General features: G+C 34.6%; 1 protein-coding gene across 1 annotated transcript in view; it reads right to left on the reverse strand.

Annotated features, from left to right (window-relative positions):
* BRWD3 (bromodomain and WD repeat domain containing 3) overlaps positions 1–19,063 on the reverse strand; it is a 116,757-nt gene that overhangs the window by 26,822 nt on the left and 70,872 nt on the right. The window contains exons 19-31 of the mRNA XM_019648194.1: positions 17,692–17,872; positions 16,425–16,518; positions 14,187–14,336; positions 12,059–12,135; positions 11,301–11,469; positions 10,339–10,452; positions 7,865–7,972; positions 5,371–5,495; positions 4,571–4,653; positions 3,250–3,361; positions 2,192–2,253; positions 1,934–2,089; positions 663–783 (exon numbers count right to left, since the gene is read on the reverse strand). Of these exons, the coding sequence (XP_019503739.1) occupies positions 663–783; positions 1,934–2,089; positions 2,192–2,253; positions 3,250–3,361; positions 4,571–4,653; positions 5,371–5,495; positions 7,865–7,972; positions 10,339–10,452; positions 11,301–11,469; positions 12,059–12,135; positions 14,187–14,336; positions 16,425–16,518; positions 17,692–17,872 (1,552 nt within the window). The remainder of the gene's footprint in view (positions 1–662; positions 784–1,933; positions 2,090–2,191; positions 2,254–3,249; positions 3,362–4,570; positions 4,654–5,370; positions 5,496–7,864; positions 7,973–10,338; positions 10,453–11,300; positions 11,470–12,058; positions 12,136–14,186; positions 14,337–16,424; positions 16,519–17,691; positions 17,873–19,063) is intronic.

Here is a 19,063-nt window from a genome sequence, read left to right on the forward strand (position 1 = left end):
ACAACTAGACTGAAGAACAAAAGGACAGCAACTTGTCTGTTCCCCTTCCCCCATTTCCCCAACGCTGTTCCCATCCCCCAATTCCCCAATAAAAAAAATCTTAAAAAAAGAAAAGAAAACTAAAATGCTCTTAAAAAAAACAACAAAAAAGAGAGGTACCAAAAGCTGCCCTCCACTGCTTTTGCATAATCACTCCGCTCCCAACTAAAAGCAAAGCAAAAAAATAATCTGGCTATTTTTGTATACACATTTTGGGGTCGGTAATTAAATCTAATTAACTGCCAGTCAATACCCTAACAGGAGATTTAAATATGCTTTAAGACTTTGTAGCACCATAATTATGATAAATCCACAAACTACTAAATCTGCCTTTAATCAACTAAAATTTTAACTTTAGTTTTTGTGTCACATGTGATTTGTACTAATCTTGACTTTCTCTCTGTACTTCATTCTATACCTCTTCTTACCCTGGAAGATATCATGATAATCTAATGAATAAAGGGAAATTAGTGTTCTAAATTTTTAGAAGACAATTTGGAGTGTGTCTTTTGAATGATTATTTTACACTATGAAAACACAGACCTCAGTGTATCATTATGCAAAAAGGAAATCAAAAGACATAAAATTATAAACTTTATAGTAAATGATGAAACTAAACAGACCTGTAAAAGCGATTTTCAAGTCTCTGCCTGATGGTGTTGAGGTCAGTTGGATAAGCAACTACAGTACAATACAAGGGATAGGCACTGAGATCCACTGGAACAGCAAAAGGGCTGGCAAAATCTACAATATTACCAAAATAATAAAAAAGGAAATTATAAAGAACATTAATGTTTCATGTTAACAAACAAAACTCATAGATAAACAAGAAGAGCAATATACTACATTTCTTAAATGATGATGATTCAATTATGCAAATATTAGACTAATACTGGACATAGTATCCATGAATCATGCATGATACAGTGGTCGAAATCAGGTACAAGGAGACAACATTTAAAAAGAACTGTGTTCAACTTCAAATTTATGTCTTTTTTGGATAAATGCCAAACATCTCAAGTGATATTCTTTAGAAAATACCACTAATTATATGAGTAAAATACATTAATCACTCACTCATTGTCTTTACCAAAGAACCCATCCAAAGTCAGGCTCAGGGAATAGCTAGAGTCAAAATGACTCAAGAAATTAAAAGACACCTTCTACCTGCCTTCACTATTACAAGCCACTAGAGAACTGAGAAAATTTCAGTCATTGCTTTAGCCAAGCATACAGAAACATTAATATTAAAATTAGAATCACTGGGGCTGGCCGAGTGGCACATTGGTTAAGAGCTGGCTTGGGACCCCAGCTCTGAGCAGCAGGGCCCTGGTTTGGATCCCACATGAGGGTCAGTGATACTGTACCCTCTACAGCTAAGATGGTGAACAACCGCTCAACCTGGAGCTGGGCTGCCATGAGTCGCTGGTGACGGCGTAGGCTGCAGTGGGCTGCCATAAGCTACCATGTGTGTGAGCTGCCAAGAGCTGCCGCAGCTGGTGTGAGCTGCCAAGAGCTGCCGCGAGCAGCCGTGTGAGCTGCCAAGAGCCACCGTGAGCAGCCGTTCACCGATCTGCCTCACCCGGGAAGAGCGCAATGATAATACCAACATGGGCCAGTGAAGTGATGTCCTCCACAACTAGACTGAAGAACAAAAGGACAGCAACTTGTCTGTTCCATTTCCCCTGAATCCCCAGTGCTGTTCCCTTTCCCCAATTCCCCAATAAAATCTTTAAAAAAGAACAACAAAAAAACCCTCAAAACTAGAATCACTGTGCCTCTTGAGTTAAAAGTGTACAGAGAAAAAAATGCATTTCCTTTTGTAGAACTTAAAATTATGCTGGTTTTCCTTTTTCCCTTCTATCCTTCTAGTATTCCTTCACATTTACTGTACCGAGGGAAAGAAGGTGGTTGATGCCCTGAATAACTCGTTCACATTCCTCATCTCTGGAATGAGCTCCCCATTCTCCTTCCTGGGGTTTGTACAACAAAGCAGTCAGTTCCTCCTGTGACACAGGAACACCAGCACCAACTTCATCTGGAAAGGCAGCTATGTATAAAATGAAAAACCAGAAATAATTAGTTTCTAATATCATGCTATTGTCTTTTTCCTTTTAAAAGAATTATAACAAATTTTTAAAAGCATATTTACTTCCTTCTGGAATTGGCTCCATATCCCAGGGGCTCATCTTTTCTCTCTCATTATTGTCCCAGCTATTAAAAAACAAGATACAAATCAAATTCACATGACACTTACTTTGATATACTAGCATAATTTGCATAACTTCTTGGGGATGAAATTTGGAAAAAGGCAATACAATTTCCCTTAAAGTACAACTTTGTTTACATAAATATAATAATAAACCTCTAATAGAGAAAATATGATCTACCAATATGAACCTTAGAGAGCTGTAAGCTTACTCTTACTTTTACTTAGCTTTTTAAAAAAATTCTAATCAAGGATATATTCAATGTTAAGCCAGGATACAGAATAAAAAGATTTCTTTGGGAAATTCCTTTCAAGTTAAAAAAGTCGATTTAATAGATCACTTATTTCTGTGAGATAATCTGCTTTATCCTAACAGCTTAAGTATTATAAAGTCTTCAAATATTTATTATTCCCTTTTGAACTGCAATATGGAGACTAAAAGTCAATATTCACAGAATAAACATTTCTTGTATCATTCTTGACCAGAAAGCTTCATTAATTAGGAATATTATAACTCTGGGATTTCATGAAAAGTAAATGTTGTAGACAAATGTCATATCCAAATATTATGCAGTCACCTCTGCCTAAAATTCACACCATTAAATAAAAGACTAGGTACTATTATTCATTGCTATATTCCAGCCTCAACAATGACTTTAAACACTGAATTAACTTCAGTCCTCTTCATGAAATAACAGTCATAACTGTTGTCTATAATAGGAATACTTAAGAGAAAATATAGGCATAAGGGAGGTAGAAGTTAAGTCTTCAGTTCCTGCTTTGTTTTAGCAGGAACATTTACTTGTTTTAGCACATTGGACCAAAAAGTTTCTCATCAAAGTCCTTCCTTATAGGTACACTATGATTACTTCCTTACAGATATAGGTCTCGTAAAACTAGATTAAGTCAGATAAAAAAGTATTATTCCTGGTAGGGTTTATAGAAAGTCCGTATAGTACAACAGTATTATATCAGGCATAAAAAACTATAACTGTACTTACTGAACACTGTAACACTGGAAAGAGCTATCAGGATACTCTGGTTGAAAAGGCTGCTGACTCTCCACAGTCCCAAACCACCAGGCGTCATCTATTATACTGCGGAATCTATCACCTATAATGTTTTTAGAAATTCTTAAAAGGGTGCTCTTGAGAATAATAGCTCTCTTCCCACTCTAAATTGCTACTTTTTCTTGAACACAGAAGTAGCATTGTAACTAGCATTGTTAGCAGTTTCAATCTGAGTTTTCCAGATAAGTGAATTTTACATTTTACCCTTTTCAAGGATTTTGATTTCCAGGTACTAGTAATCTTTCTGAAATAAACTGTGTAGGTCCATGTCTTTTTAAATAAATACTAGCATATATAATTTATCTTTTATCAATTACTTGGAATCATGATTAGGCATACTCCTTCTTGCACTATATGTATGTTACTAGAGTTTTTTCTTTTCTTTTTTGCTTTCAGATTTTTTGCCTGTCAAAATCTCTTCAGAATAGTTTTCTGTTTCTAAATGGCTAAGGATTACAAAACCAAACCATTGTGGACAAAAATGTTTCTTCCACATAAGAAAGGAGAATTTAAAAGTATTAACAGTAAACATTTACATAGTATTTACTCTGTGTCAGGTATCATTTTAAGTACTTTCTATATATCAACTAATTTATAGCTCACATTATCCTTATAGGTGTGATCTCATGTGATTCCCATTTTAAAGGTAATGGAAGTGAAGCATAGAGGTTAAAAACTTGCCCAAGATTAAACAGCTAATGAGGGGGAAGGGAGGAATGGAGAGAGGAGAAGAGGGGTAAAGGGAAATAGAGAAAAAGGGAAAGGGGGACGGGGGAGAGAGCAAGAAAGGAGGAGGGGCAGGAATAGAAAAAGCTAGAGGTAGAGAGAAAGAAAAAGAGAGAGAGAGAGACACACACACACACACACAGAGAGAGAGAGAGAGAGAGAGAGAGAGAGAGAGAGAAAGAGAGGGAGAGAGAGAGAGAGAGAGACAGAGAGAGAGAAAAGCACAATCAGTAATGGTCTGTTTTATGAGCCCAAGTGTTAAGCACTCTATTTTAGGACATCTGACATTTGATAAATTTCTTTTGAATTCAGATTTGTATTCTAATAGAGTAGATACTCATAGGTTTAGTGGTTATATGACACACACACAATATGCATAAAATCACCTCAACATAACTGAAAATAAAATTTTAATTTAATTCTTCTAATTTAGCTAACAGCTTTTTCCAGCTACATGTTAAAACTAGTTTCTTTCTGTTAAATCAGATTTTTAAGTTACCCTACATAAAACTTATTCTATACTTACCAATCTGCCAGTTCCTTTCTTTGGCTTCATTATAAAACTGATGTAGCACAAGGAAGTCAATGACATCTGGCATGTCATGATACCTGTACAGAAAACAAAGTACATATGAATCAACATACAAATAGAACAGTATATGTTACTTACTATCTAGGAATATGTTTACTGTGGAGCCATTAAACAAAATGGTACAAATCTCAAGGTCCCTATAAATGCCTTTACTTAAATTAAACTCCATTTGATTTCATCTGTTTGGGAGTACCCTGCCTAACTGCTGTTACCACTTCAGTGATATAAAGACATCAATGAAGGTTCTCTAAGTTTAATATAAGGTATTTTTTTATTAAGGATTTTTAAATAAAAGCATGAATTGATGTTATTTCATCTCAGATTTCAAACTCACTTTAAGAAATGTGCACTGACTAATTATTACTATTATTATTAACAGAAATAAAAGCAACCAGCATGTTTCAAGCATACTATTAGGTACTTATATAGGTTTTTACTTTATTCCTCACAACAATCCTGAGGAACATATTAACATTCCCATTTTACAGATGAAGGCATAAATTCAGAGAAGTAACTTCCTCATAGAGATATACCTATATATATGTATGTATGTATATATAATTAAAAGAAACAAACCAAGAAGTAAACATTAAACTTTGGTCTTTAAAACTCTAAAGCCTATAGTGCTGTAGTGTTTTCTCTCCCATCAAGTCTTGTACTCTGCAAAATACACAATAGGGATAAACGTGCGCGCATGTGTGTGCGCACACACACACACACACACAGGTACTCACTTAATAGAAAAAGACTCTCCAGTCATTTTGCCTGAAATGGGGTCCAAAAATGCAAGTTTCAAGCAGCATAGAGTAGGTGGTCCAACCTCATATTTTATTCCTACAATCTTAACAAACTCTTGTTCCTATGAGAAAACCAATAAATTATTATTTGCAACATAAATGCCTAACAGCTACATATTTCATTATTTGAACAATTTAAAGATTATCTGGATACCCACGAAACACGAGGCATTCCACTAAGTGTTAAAGGTAATAAGGCATGGCTATTTTGTTTTTTATTATCAAAAGTTATTGGGTTGACAATGGTTAGTAAAATCACATAGGTTTCAAGTATATGATTCTGTATTACATCATCTATATATTACATTATGTGTTCACCACCCAGAGTAAGTGCTCCTTCCATCACCATATACTTAACCCCCTTTACCCTCCTCTACCATCTGTGTGTGGTAAACACTCAACTGTTGTCTCTGTCTATGAGTTTTTGTTTCACAGTGTCCTTCAATAGATGATTGGATAAAAAAGTTGTGGTCTTGTTCCTTTGTTGTTTTCAGTTTTACATACTACATCAGTGAAATCATATGGTTCTTGACTTTTTCTGTCTGACTTATTTCGCTTAGCATAATAATCTCAAGATCCATCCAATGTTGTCGCAAATGGCATTATTTCATCTTTTTTTTAAAAAAATGTGGTATATATTTACTCAATGGAATACTACTCTGCCATAAGAAAAGATGAAATATTGCCATTTGCAACAACATGGATGGATCTTGAGATTATTAAGAGAAGCAAAACAAGTCACACAGAATAAGTTGAGAACCATATGACTTCACTCATATGTAGGATATAAAACTGAAAGCAACAAAGGAACAAGACAAAGGCATTGCTGTTGACCCTTAATAACAGGTTGTAGTTTATTGCACAGCTTGAAACCAAGGATATGCAACAGAATCTCCTTGGGAAACTTTTTATTTTTTTCATTTTTTTAGCTGAGCCATCCTGCCACCTGTTGGCAGCTCAGCAGTAGCTCAGCTGGGGCTGGGCATTGAACCACTGTTGCTCAGAGCTCACACTCTTGAGCAAGCCCTTAACCAACTGAGTCACTTGGTCAGCACCTCCTTGAGAAACTTTTTAAATTTCATGTACCTAAACCCTACTCTTAGAGAATAGAATTTAGTAGGTCTGGGGTATAACTCAGCCATATATATTTTTTTGAACTCCCCAGGGGACTATGATGCTCTGCCTGGTTAAGAAACACTCCTCTAGCAAAACTACAATATGTAAGTATATGCAGGTAGACAGGTACATGCATGTTTGGGGAAATGACTTACATTTTTGAATGCCTAAAATATTATTTTACAATACCACCCTTATAGATTATTAGTCATTCTTAACTGATGACAGAACTGAGCCTGGTGGGTACAGTGATTTGCTTATAGTTCTACACTTGTATATATAGGAGAGTTGGAATTGAAATTCAGGTCTTATTCCGAAGACCAGGTTTTGTACCACACATACGCTGCCGCCTACAATTTGTAGAAGCTCAGGGTAAAAATTTAAAATAAGAAATCATATCTTATTCATTCCCCTGATCTTAAAACAAAACAAAAACAAAATAACTCAACTTTCACCTGATTCAGAATAGATAGTAGCATCCCTATTTCCCAGGAGAGGCCTATGTAAAGCTTCTTGCTTGATAATATACTTCAGCATCTTACAAACTAAATACAATTTTTTACAAGTGTCTAAATCTTTATTTCAGTAAATATACACATTGTCTCTTGTATCCTTCCTGCTAAGCATCAGCACACAACAACCCTTCATTTACCTGAAAACCACTGTAAAATTGTCCTTTAGTCTCGTTTTCCAGTAAAAAAAACACAAAAGAACGAAATACATATAAATGTATGTAAAAATGATTGTGTATGTATCCCTATGTCTGTACTTATGTAAGTATGTATGAATAAATAAATGAATGTGTATTTACAGGCAGAAAATCCTTCTCTAAAAAAATATGCATATCTATTTTACTCAATACAATGTAGCCACATAGGTTACTATATCAAAGGATAAAAGCACCACAAATTTCTGAGTGTCTTGAGATTTATGATATGTATTATATCCTAAGGCCACCAGAACCATGAGGGTATTTGTAGTCCACACATATGGTCAGTTTATAGAGCCTCCAGAATGTACAAAGCTTTTGAGGAGACTATCCACACCAGGGAACTACTACTGTGCTTTAGTGTATATACACTAGAGGACCTGAAGCTTCAAATAAATTTGGTTAAATAATCAAGACAATAGGTGGCATAGAAATTTGGGCAAGCATAAAACATGACCCATAACACTCAGCTGTACAAGAGTATGTATGGTACATCAACATACCATCAACAGTGAAATATGAATGAAACCGAGAAAAAGCCTGTGGGCAAGTAACTTAATTCCCAAGCTACTTCAATTGCATAGCTTATGAATTTAGCAAACTTACCCTGAGATCCATTTTATTCCATGGCTGTTTTTGTAAATTAACACTGTATATTTTTGATTTCCTTACAGCCCGCACATAAGCTTCATGCCCTTGCCGAAAATAGATAAGCTAAAACAAAAAACACGAGCTATTAAACAGCAGTGCCCTATTTAACAACTCTACACATCCCAAAACATATTCCTACAAATGTCCTTTTCTGTTTACAACATAATTATAATTTTGAAAAATTAGTACAAGGTAATTGTCGCCATCAAATAATGTTCCTTCAGTGTTTATGCGTAAGTAGCCCTGGACTAAGTACTTTAGAATGTAAACACTGCACATGCAGTCCTTTCTCCCCTAGCAGCTTCATACATTTCTGCAGAAACAGAGACTAATTACAAACATACACAAAAACCCTATTTTATTTTAAAATATTTATTTTAAATATTTATTCATATTTTAAAGTTCTATATTTCAAATTGTCATTCACATTCTGATATCAACATTTTAATCGTCAGCCTATACATTATATATATTTCTAATCAGAGGCTACTAAATAGAGTAATTTTAAGACAAATTAAAATTTTTCTCTTATAAGAATTAACATCAGAACTGGCATTGTATGGAAGGAAAATGAATCCAAGTGCTTGGTAAGACCATTCACCTCCTTAAGACTACATTCACTACCATGTTCTGATTCATGAAAAAACAAGTTTCTTTCCCACAATACCTTTAAAGAAGTGGTAGAGATAAATAAAAGAAAGCAACATGATAAATACCACACTATGACACTTCAAAACTACATTGGCATACACTACCAATCAACAATGTCTAAGTCAGAATTTCTAAAAGCTAAAAATACAAGTAGAAAATTAAAAAGATTAAATATTAGTATGTAAAAATAATTGTAGGGGTTAAAAAAAGTTAATTGCAAACATGTTATTCAGATATCCTTTATTATGTATTTATTCCTGTACCCAACAGCGAGCAGTCTCATTAGATTATATCATAGCATATACAGATCCTTATCTTGCCCTATAAATTCTTCTAAGATTAATTATTGCTCTTAAATTATCCCTCTTAAACCTCCATAAAAACAGGCACTAAATACAAGAAACCATGATTTTGGATATGCCCCCAAAAAAGCTCTTTACATTTTTTAAAAATACAGCATTCATCAGAGCATGTTCTACTAAAATAACCACACAAACAAGCATTGCTCAAAAGCCTAATAGTTAGAAGACAAACTTATGAAAAAAAATCATTTTCATAATATTAAAAGATAATCAGCAAGTAATAGCTTATTAATAAAGCAACTTGATAGCTACCTCTGGTACAAGATTATCTTTAACAGGCAATTATAGAAACGCTTGGTGAAATTTTTATTGGTCCCAAGACTTTTAGAACCATATGCAAGGTTTTGTTACTTTTTTTTATTATGATGACAACATTACATTCCTACTGTTAATGTTAAATTGAAAACTGTGTGCAAGTATTCAATCACTCAAAAAAGATTAGTTAATATATCAGATACTATACAAGTCAACTAGAGCTCAAATATTACAATGTTACCATAATTTTCATAAAAAAATGAATAATTTTTTTCACCAGATAGATTTTAAATCAATTTTTGACTGACCAATCATAAATATGGCTATGTTATTCAAACATAGGCTCGGTAAAAAGGTCTTGTTTGTGAAATAAGATTCCCCTAATTACTGAAAGGGTTAATTATCCTCTAGCATATTTTCTATTGGGTTGAGCATGGGCTTTTTTAAAAAACAAACAAAGAGAGCAGGCCGAGTGGTACGATGGTTAAGAACTGGCTTGGGATGCCAGAGGGCCCCGGTCGGATCCCACATAGGAGGGCTAGTGACACTGCCCTCTATAGCTAAGATGCTGAACAACAGCTCAACCTGGAGCTGGGTTGCCTTGAGTCGCCGGCGACGGCGTAGGCTGCAGAGCGCAATGATGGTGCCAACTTGGGCCAGTGAAGCAACGTCCTCCACAACTAGACTGAAGAACAAAACGACAGCAACTTGTCTGTGTCCCTTCCCCCAATTCCCCAGCACTGTTCCCATCCCCCCAATTCCCCAATAAAAAAAATCTTTAAAAAACGAACAAACAAACAAACAAACAAACAAACAAACAACATTAGGACTTGAGTTAGAACTCAAAATACCACTTAATTCTACTACATGGCAATTAAGATAAAAATAAAGACTATTCTTTTCAGGACTTCACACGCCAATCAGTTTATCTCAATGTTCACAGAGCATCTACCATACTGAGGACTCTGTGGCAGGCCCTACAAAGGATACAAAAATTAATAAGATCCAGTCACTGTCTACAAGAAATATATAATTGAGCAGAGCAGCTAAGACAGTGTTCACATAGCTATAATAGAATTGAGAACACAAATGCCCTAAGACTAACTAAAGTGAGTGCTCTTGAGGTTCTAAGAGAAAAGTGTTATAACATGTAATGATTACCTCATCTCCCATTTGTGGAACAAATGGGGAACGTCGTGGAATAGTATCCAAGATCCACTGAGGGGCAAACCATTCTTCATTGGGCTCACCTGCCATAGAAACCAGCCCTCCTTTCTAAAATATAGTTCACAAATATAAACAATAAATATATAAACAGTAGTATAAAAATAACAGGTAGAGAATGTTAATAAAATTAGATTATAATAAAACCTAAAATATACAAATTTTAAACATTTTCGTTTACCAATTAATTATTCACCACTTGTATTAGTAAAATAATCGAGTTCTTAACATGTTGCTCAATTTTGGCTGACAGAAAATATGACACTATATACTACCTAAAATTACATATTTTACTCTGTCTCTAGAATACCACATGAATTCAAATACAAGTAACACAATAACTTTTTGCCAGTAAATGGTGACAATCAAAATGCTAATTCTGTCTACTAAAGCAACAGGCCACAGAATGCATATAAAATAAAATTTTAAATTAATATTCAAAGAACAATGTGGATTAAGTCTTTACATCATCTAAATGAAACTACAGTGGGAAAAAGAAACCATCATTGGAGTGAAACAAAACTATATAAAAAATGGAAGAAGAGACCTACATCATTTATCATACCCTTCCATTTTACAAGTCAAAAATGTATAGAAAATTATGAATGGTTACATGACAGGAATAACACTTTTATACTATAATGGCTTATTATTTGAAACTCTACTACATTTTAACAAACAATTGTGAACATTTTAATTTAATAACAATTAAAATAATAAGATGGTCCAGACTGTACTTCTGATAAAGAGAAAATTTTCAAAATTTCTTTACATTTTAAACAATTTTACTTACTTAGTTTCTCCAAAGGAATGTTATCTTTTGAGACAAATCAAATGTTACTATTCAATATTCAAGTATCAAAGGCAAAAACAAAAAAACAACCTGTAAACTTACAAACCTTCTTTCTAGTCTGTTTAGGTTTCTTCTGCCTTTCTTCTAGTGATTTCAAATTCTCCTCCTCAGAGCTGCTGCATATTTTTCGTGTTGCCTGTCTAGTTTGTCTTTTAGGAGGTTGCAAATTTATTCCGGCATCTGCTGTCCAATCAGAATATTCACTTGATGAATCACTGTAAATAAATCAAAATTATGAATAAATAAGTTTAGAAAAGGGATAGTTTTGCCTCAGAATTAAAAGATCATCATTTTATAATCAAACAGCATTATAAACAACATGTTTGATTCTGTTCTAACTGAAGAGAAAAAAATATAAATATAAAAGTTTGGTCATCACCTAAGTGATTCTAGTGAAATGCTTCTTAAAGCATAAAGCTAACTTTCCAATAACAGAATTTAAAATTCAAAATTCCTGTCTAAATTACAAAAGCTTCTTTAAATAAAGATGCTCCTTTTCACTGGAGATGGTAAACGTAGTTGTGTTAAAACTGAAATAAATACATATAGCCTGCCAAGATGTAGAATCTTGGATTTCCAAAAGATCTTATTTTATAGATAAGGTAACTAAAGCCCATACTGACATGCCCAAAAAGATACTGCCAGAGAGCCAAGATAAAATAGCAGGACTCTAGGATTCCAACCCAGTTCTCTTTCCACTATAAAATACTATTTTAACTTTGGTCTTACCAAATTCCTATAAGAACATAATTACATATTCAAACTGTCAAATAATTTTGACAAAATCAAAATCATTTAAACTACCTGGAGGAACTTTCACTTTGCCATTCAATAACAGGATCCTCTACAGAAGCATCACTTGTGCCAACTGTTTCATCTTCCTGAAACACAGAGCCAGCAATTGAGATATATGGCTATTAACATTTTTGTATCTATCTTATTGATATGAGACATCTTTCATTATTTCAAAGACTGAATAGACTTCCTAAGACTCCCAAAAAGAACCCTCTTACATGTTAAAACAATTTTTAAAAATAATATATACCTTCACCAAGTTCACATAATTACTTTCCATAGAAAATTAATATCTTTTTATTATGTAAAATTTCAAACATACCAAAGTAAAGTGAATAGGTAACCCTTGTGTACACAATCTCCAGTTTAGACAAGTCACTTAAGTATAAATATTAAGATTAGGATTCTTTTTTAAAACATAAGCACAACACCATTATTACATTAAAAAGGTACCATCAATTCCTGACTATGTGGATCATTCTTTTCAGATCAAGACTTTCATGGGGGTGGATAGGAGGGACATCATTAATTAGAGTGAAAACACTGTGAATAGTGGGAGAAGAATGGGGTACCACACATTGTCAATGCATAATTAAACCCTCATTATTTACTAAACAACTACAAGTTGTTAAGAGAACAAAAAGGAAAGGCTGGAGAAGAGAAGAATATGAAGAAATAACTGCTATACTCTCTCTCTAGTCCATTACCATAAAAAAGGTAGGTCTGAGAAAAATCATCACTCAGTAATCTCCATGTCTGCTGAAGTTAACAACAACAAAAAATGTGTATATTGTGCTGATTACAGTCAATCAGTTCTGGAACTGTATAACTAGTTATCACTGTTTATATTCCACTTCTTTCCATTTCTAGGCAGATTTCCTCTCATCTTCTCACTGTCACAAAGCCAAACTTTTGCTGGCATGTTTGATACCCTCAACCAAGATAATATCTTAAGAACAAATCAGAAAAGATAGCTAAAGGAATTCAATGGAATCCTCAAATTTGCCTATTAAATGCCTTATTAATTAATTATCCTCTTATAAGAAAATCATTAAAATAATTTTCTATGAAAGAAGTGACCCTTAAAAGTAATCCCAAAGTTAGACGGGCGCATTCTCTGGGGCGTGAGGGGCAGTCCCGGTCCAGGCTCTCCGCGCGGGTGGGCTCGGAGCAGGCTGCACCAGGCGGGAACCCCACTCCCACCCGGAGGCCCCCTGCCCTTTCACCCGCCCCCTCCCCCGGCCCATGGTGCAAGACTGGGAGCCACCGCCCGGGAAGTGATCCCCAGCCCCTTCGACTTACCCTCCCTGCCCCTGTGCAATCTCCGACCTCCGGAGCCCTATCCCCGCGCTGGGGGGAGAAGAATTCAAGTTTCGAACTACCCCAATTCTCTTCTCCTCTGGACTTTACGATTCCCTGTTGTAACTAGGGGAGGGTGAGTGGGTGTGTAGGGAGGGAGGGGAAGGCTGGGTTGGGACGCCCTTGGCGAGGGGAGGATTGAGATTCGCCTGCTCCCTGGGGCTCATCGCCCCAAGTGTAGCAACTTTTGTTCTCTGACCCAGTTTGGAGGCTTCTAGACTGCCTGTGAAATGGAGGATAGGAGAAACGTTTCCTTCCCAGGCCTCCCTCCTCTTCCCCATGACTACCTCCTGGCGACCTCAACACACGTACAGAAACCTGGCCTTACTTCTGGGGAGCAGTGGACTTTGGGAATGAAAGGTTTAGGAGAAACTGCCCCTTCTGACCTACCCAACCATACTCAGAAAACCAACCAGGAAAGTGAGAACCCGAATCCTAGAGGTTCCTGTGTTGCGTCCTAATCTGAGACTTCTAAACTGAAAGAAGACTCAGCTGAGACCTGTTTGATAATGTGAGCCCGGATCAGGAGATCTATCATACGAACCTCCCATTCACCATTCATTTGAAGCCCTATTATATTATATAATTAGGATAGGTAGATGGCAGTAGAAAACCAAAAAATCCAGTTAAAGTTGGGAATTTAAAAAATGATGCATACATATCTTAAGCATTGCCATTAAAAGTATATTGATTTCACCAAAAAAAAGTAAACCCAAAGTGATGATACTAAACTGAGAAACAAAAAATTATGTTGAGTAAATCATATCAGATATCTAACCTCTGAGGAGCTGTCTGAGTCCTCCTGTACACGTGAATTTTGACATGGTGCTTGCGAATTATGCTCTATGTTAGACCGTGTTTGGTAAGTATGCTGACGCTTACGTTGTGTCCTTCGTAAAGATCGTCCACAGCTAGGCTGATAATCATTCTGTAAAACAGAAGGAAAACAGGCTTTAAAAAAATCAAAGGCTCAGAGAACATACATAAATGGACATATATAAAGCAAATTAACTGGGAAGGGTTGGGGTGGGGGTGGAGGTAAGGGACAGGAATACATTCCCAAGAAGAAAACCCAAGATATAATCAGATTTATATATATTTAACCCACGTTTAATTAACATTTATTACTTTCCTGTTTTGAAAACTTTGTAAACAAATTAAGAACAGTGCTGAAAGCCTGGGCTGCAAGAATTTGCCCAATCAGAATTTACACATACTATATTATTCACAATTTATTACAGGATGAAGATATCTAAATCATATCTATGTACATATGATTTTTAATCTAATATTAATTTCTTCAGTTCTATAAAAAACTACATTTAGTAAATAGGTCAAAATAAATATTTAATTTTTAACAACTAAAATGTAAAGTGAAAACGATTTTATTCTAACCGTTACAAATATAAAATATTATTACTGATATACTATGTCAGAGCAACAACTCCAATGTGTCATTGGGAGTAAACAAGTTGAAAAGTCTTATAAATCAGTCTCAAGTGCCAGTTTCTTATCTTACATGTAACTGTTTCTCACTTTCTATAAATAAAAATGTTTTATAGACCCAACTGCCCTGTTTATTAGTCTCAGACAAGTCTGATATTTTATAAATCAGCTTAGCAAGAAAAAAGAATATAAATCACAGATTTGAGTCATTCAGAATCTCTAAAAAAATTACCTTATCAAATAACATCAAATAAGCTAACGAAATCTCAACAAAAATTAAGAATATCAGGGGGATTATTCCATAGAATGTGTAGATGCCTGACTACTGTGCTATACACCTGAAGCTTAAGTACAATAATACTGAATGTCAACTACAATTAAATATATACATATATATATAATACATATATATGTATTATACATATGTATATACATATATATACATATGTATATATATATATATATATTTATATGGTCATAGGATGTAAAGTACAGCATAGGGAATATAGTAAATGGTATTGTAACAGCTATATACAATGTCAGAGGAGTAGTAGACTGGGGAGGTTATCACTTTGTGAGGGGTGTAAATGTCTAACTATTACCATTGTTTTGTACACCTGAAACTAATGAAAATTTAAATAAAACAAGAAAGAAATTGGGCATCAAAATGATCTAAGACTATTTGGGGATATTCATATGTAATTACCTAAAACTGTTGTTATAAATACTGAAAGAAACATTTAAAATTCAGTGTCCACTACCTAGGTTTCTTTTAATAAAATTAAAAGCATTCTAGACTTCCCAACTTATCATACTCTTTAGGAGTTATAGTTAGATCCGGGATCAAAACTAAACTTCCTTATGCCACCAGTTTTTCTACTTCAGAGTACTAGTAAGGGGCTTATGCTGTACCTAATGGAGTATAGGAATCTTACTCCCTGCTTAGCAGTTTCTACTGGGAATATGGATCTTCCCAGTGTCTAGATCAGATTTTGCTCCTGTATGATTAAATTAAGCCAGGAGTGTGCCTAGGGTAGGTGTCAGCAAACTTTTTCTGTAAAGGTCCAGAGTGTAAATATTTTTGGCTTTGCATGTCATATGATCTCTGTTGCAAACACGCAAGCTGGTATAGTGTGAAAGCAGGCTTAGACAATATGTAAATGAATAGGTGTGGATGGGTTCCAGTAAAACTTTATTAACAGGAATGAGAAGTAGACCAGATATAGCCCATGGGCAGTAGTTTGCCAACTTCTGGCCTGACCTTTTGTTTTACACTGTTATTAGTGATCAGACAATAATTTTAAGGTTCTTCTTTAACCATATAAAAAAGGTATTTTAATACAAACAGCCTAAACCTACAATGACCATATGTCTTAGATTTTCTGGGATAGTCCTGACTGTGAAATTTCATCCTTATTAATAATAACCATATATCTCAATTTCAGGTATAAAAAACAAGTTCCCTATATGCAAACACTTATCAAAATAGTCCCTTAATACATAACAGTGGCCTTTCAAAAACTTGGCATCTGCAAACATTTCCAAATAGTGTATCCGAAATTAAACTCACCCTTTGGGTAACATAAGATGGCTTTTTCTTCTTTTCAACTGTATAAAGACTGATTTCTATGTCACCTTTCGCAGTTCTACATTCTTCCTGAACCCTAAAAACAAATCAAAAGTAACAGAAAATCAAAAAGCAAGTTGATAGCTTAAAAGTCAGATAACAAAACTACTTTTAAATGTAAAACCTGTCATTTTAACCATTTTTGGATATACAATTCAGTGGTGTCAATGAGATTTACAATGTTGTGTAACCATCACTATTTTCAAAATATTTTCATCACTCTAAACATAAACTGTATAACCATTAAGCAGTAACTCTCTATATTTCCTTTCACCAGGCCCTATTAATCTCTCATCTATTTCCTTTCCATTCATCTGTTGATGGACATTTGAGTTGTTTCTACTGTTTGGCTATGGTGAATAACTGCTGCAGTGAACACTGTCATACACGTATCTATTTGAGTCCCTGCTTTCAATTCTAGTTTTAGCATTTTGATCACAAAATTATTTCAAATTGCTCTATTGCCAGAGGGTAGCGTTCAGTTCATAAATTAGCTATTTCTCCTTTTATTTCTTTTTATTACTGCTGAAGAAGGAAAAGGTGAAACCAAATTAATTTTGCTACTTGTTGGCTGAGCTGGTAAAAGCTTGGTTAGGGAGATAACATGATTAAAATGGATTTTATATGTTCTCTGTCAATGTCCTTTCTCTTTCTAAAATCGATTTCCAGTTGCTGTGGATTATTTGGAGTTGATATTAAAGCAGATGTTAGGGTTTACAAATAAGGATAGGGATTCTAAATTTGAAACTCATCCTAGCGAAATCCTTTCATCCTACCAGGAAGTGTACTTAAATGACATTTACAAACACACCCTAAGCACCGGAGTCTACTATATATCTATATTACATTCCCAAACTGATCAAATATCAGAACCGTCGATGAATTTTGGATTCATATATCACTGGCATATTTATTCACATATGGCTTCATGTTTTTAATTAATAGTATTTGTATTCTTATCTTCTAACTTAGACTATAAACCCATGGAAGACAGAGATCATGATTTTCATTTTTCAGTATTCCTCAAACTATTTAATACAAAAGGTAAGCAAATTGAAGACACTCAATAAATAGTTGTTATAGAATGAACTAACTCAAATAATGTGTAACAACTAAAGCACAACTTAGCTTGGATTAAAAAAAAACTCCTTAGTTATTAGTTATTAACAAAGCTCTCAATTTTCTTATGACTGTTACCTATTTGACTCACCTACTAACCCCATGATTGAGTTCATTGACCACCACTCTTCTGCTCCATGCCATGAGATCTCTTTCAGTGGCCATCTGGCTCCTAAGAGCATTGTTATGAATTTGTCGGACACCTTCAATTTGACCACTAGGTCGGAGCCCAATATTTGGAGAAGATATATCCATATTTGGACTTCTCAGAGCTAAAACAAAAACAAAAAAAAGATACCACTTTCTAAGCAAAGGCACCAAACTTGTCCATATCTAAGCTCTAAATAGAATACGAGATTCAAAGAGTACTGCTGGACAATATTGCTATACATTTGTTCTACCTTTTCTGTACCCCATTATTGGTTTTTATAGTGTTATGAATAAAGCAGATACTCAATAAATGTTTAAACTTTCTATAGCTCTTTCAATGTTTTTCAAAGCACTTTCACATCTGTAGTCTACTAAATGGTCAGTAAATACAAAAAAAACATATTTAACATGATTTGATAGATTCACAAATGTTTATTAGTACTAGCTCAGAAAGCAGCTTTTTAATCTAAGCTCTAGCTTTATTTACACCACCAAAAGATTCTTTTTATAATTTATTTCTATTGAAGTATAGCTGGTATACAATCTTATATTGTTGTATTAGTTTCAGGTGTAAAATATTTTCACCTGATTTGACATTTTTGTACCTTACAATGGGATCACCCCACTAATTCTAGTAATCATCTGTCACAGTGTAAACTTAGCACAATACTATTGACTATAATCCCTTCCCTTTTTTGCCCACCCCCACCCCTCCCTCTGGTAACCATCCCTTTGAACTCTGTTTCTGAGTCTAGTTTTGTTTTGTTTTGGTTGTTTGTTTTGTTTTTTTAGAAGAAAACATAGGAAGTAAACTATCTGACATTAGTCTGAGTAATATCTTTTTGGATACGTGTGTTCCAGCAAGGAAAACAAAAGCAAAAATAAACACATGGGACTACATAAAACTAAAAAGTTTTTGCACAGCAAAGGAAATCATCAACAAATCAAAAAGCCAACCTACTGAATAGGAGAAGATATTCACCAGTGATACATCCAATAAGGGGTTGATATGCAAAATATATAAGAAACTCTTACAATTCAGTAACAAAAAAAATAATCTGATGGAAAAATGGGCAAATGGCATGACAAGACATTTATCCAAAGAAGACATACCAATGGGCAACAGACATTTGAAAAGATGCTCAACATCACTAATCATCAGGGAAATGCAAATCAAAACCAAAATGAGACACCGCTTCACACCAGTCAGAATGGCTATTATTAAAAAGTCAACAAATAACATGTTGGCCAGGATGTGGAGAAAAGGGAATCTTAGTGCACTGTTGGTGACACTGCAAACTGGTGCAGCCACT

The sequence above is a fragment of the Hipposideros armiger genome, unplaced genomic scaffold, assembly GCF_001890085.2.
Source record: "Hipposideros armiger isolate ML-2016 unplaced genomic scaffold, ASM189008v1 scaffold_121, whole genome shotgun sequence".
Taxonomy (NCBI): Eukaryota; Metazoa; Chordata; class Mammalia; order Chiroptera; family Hipposideridae; genus Hipposideros; species Hipposideros armiger.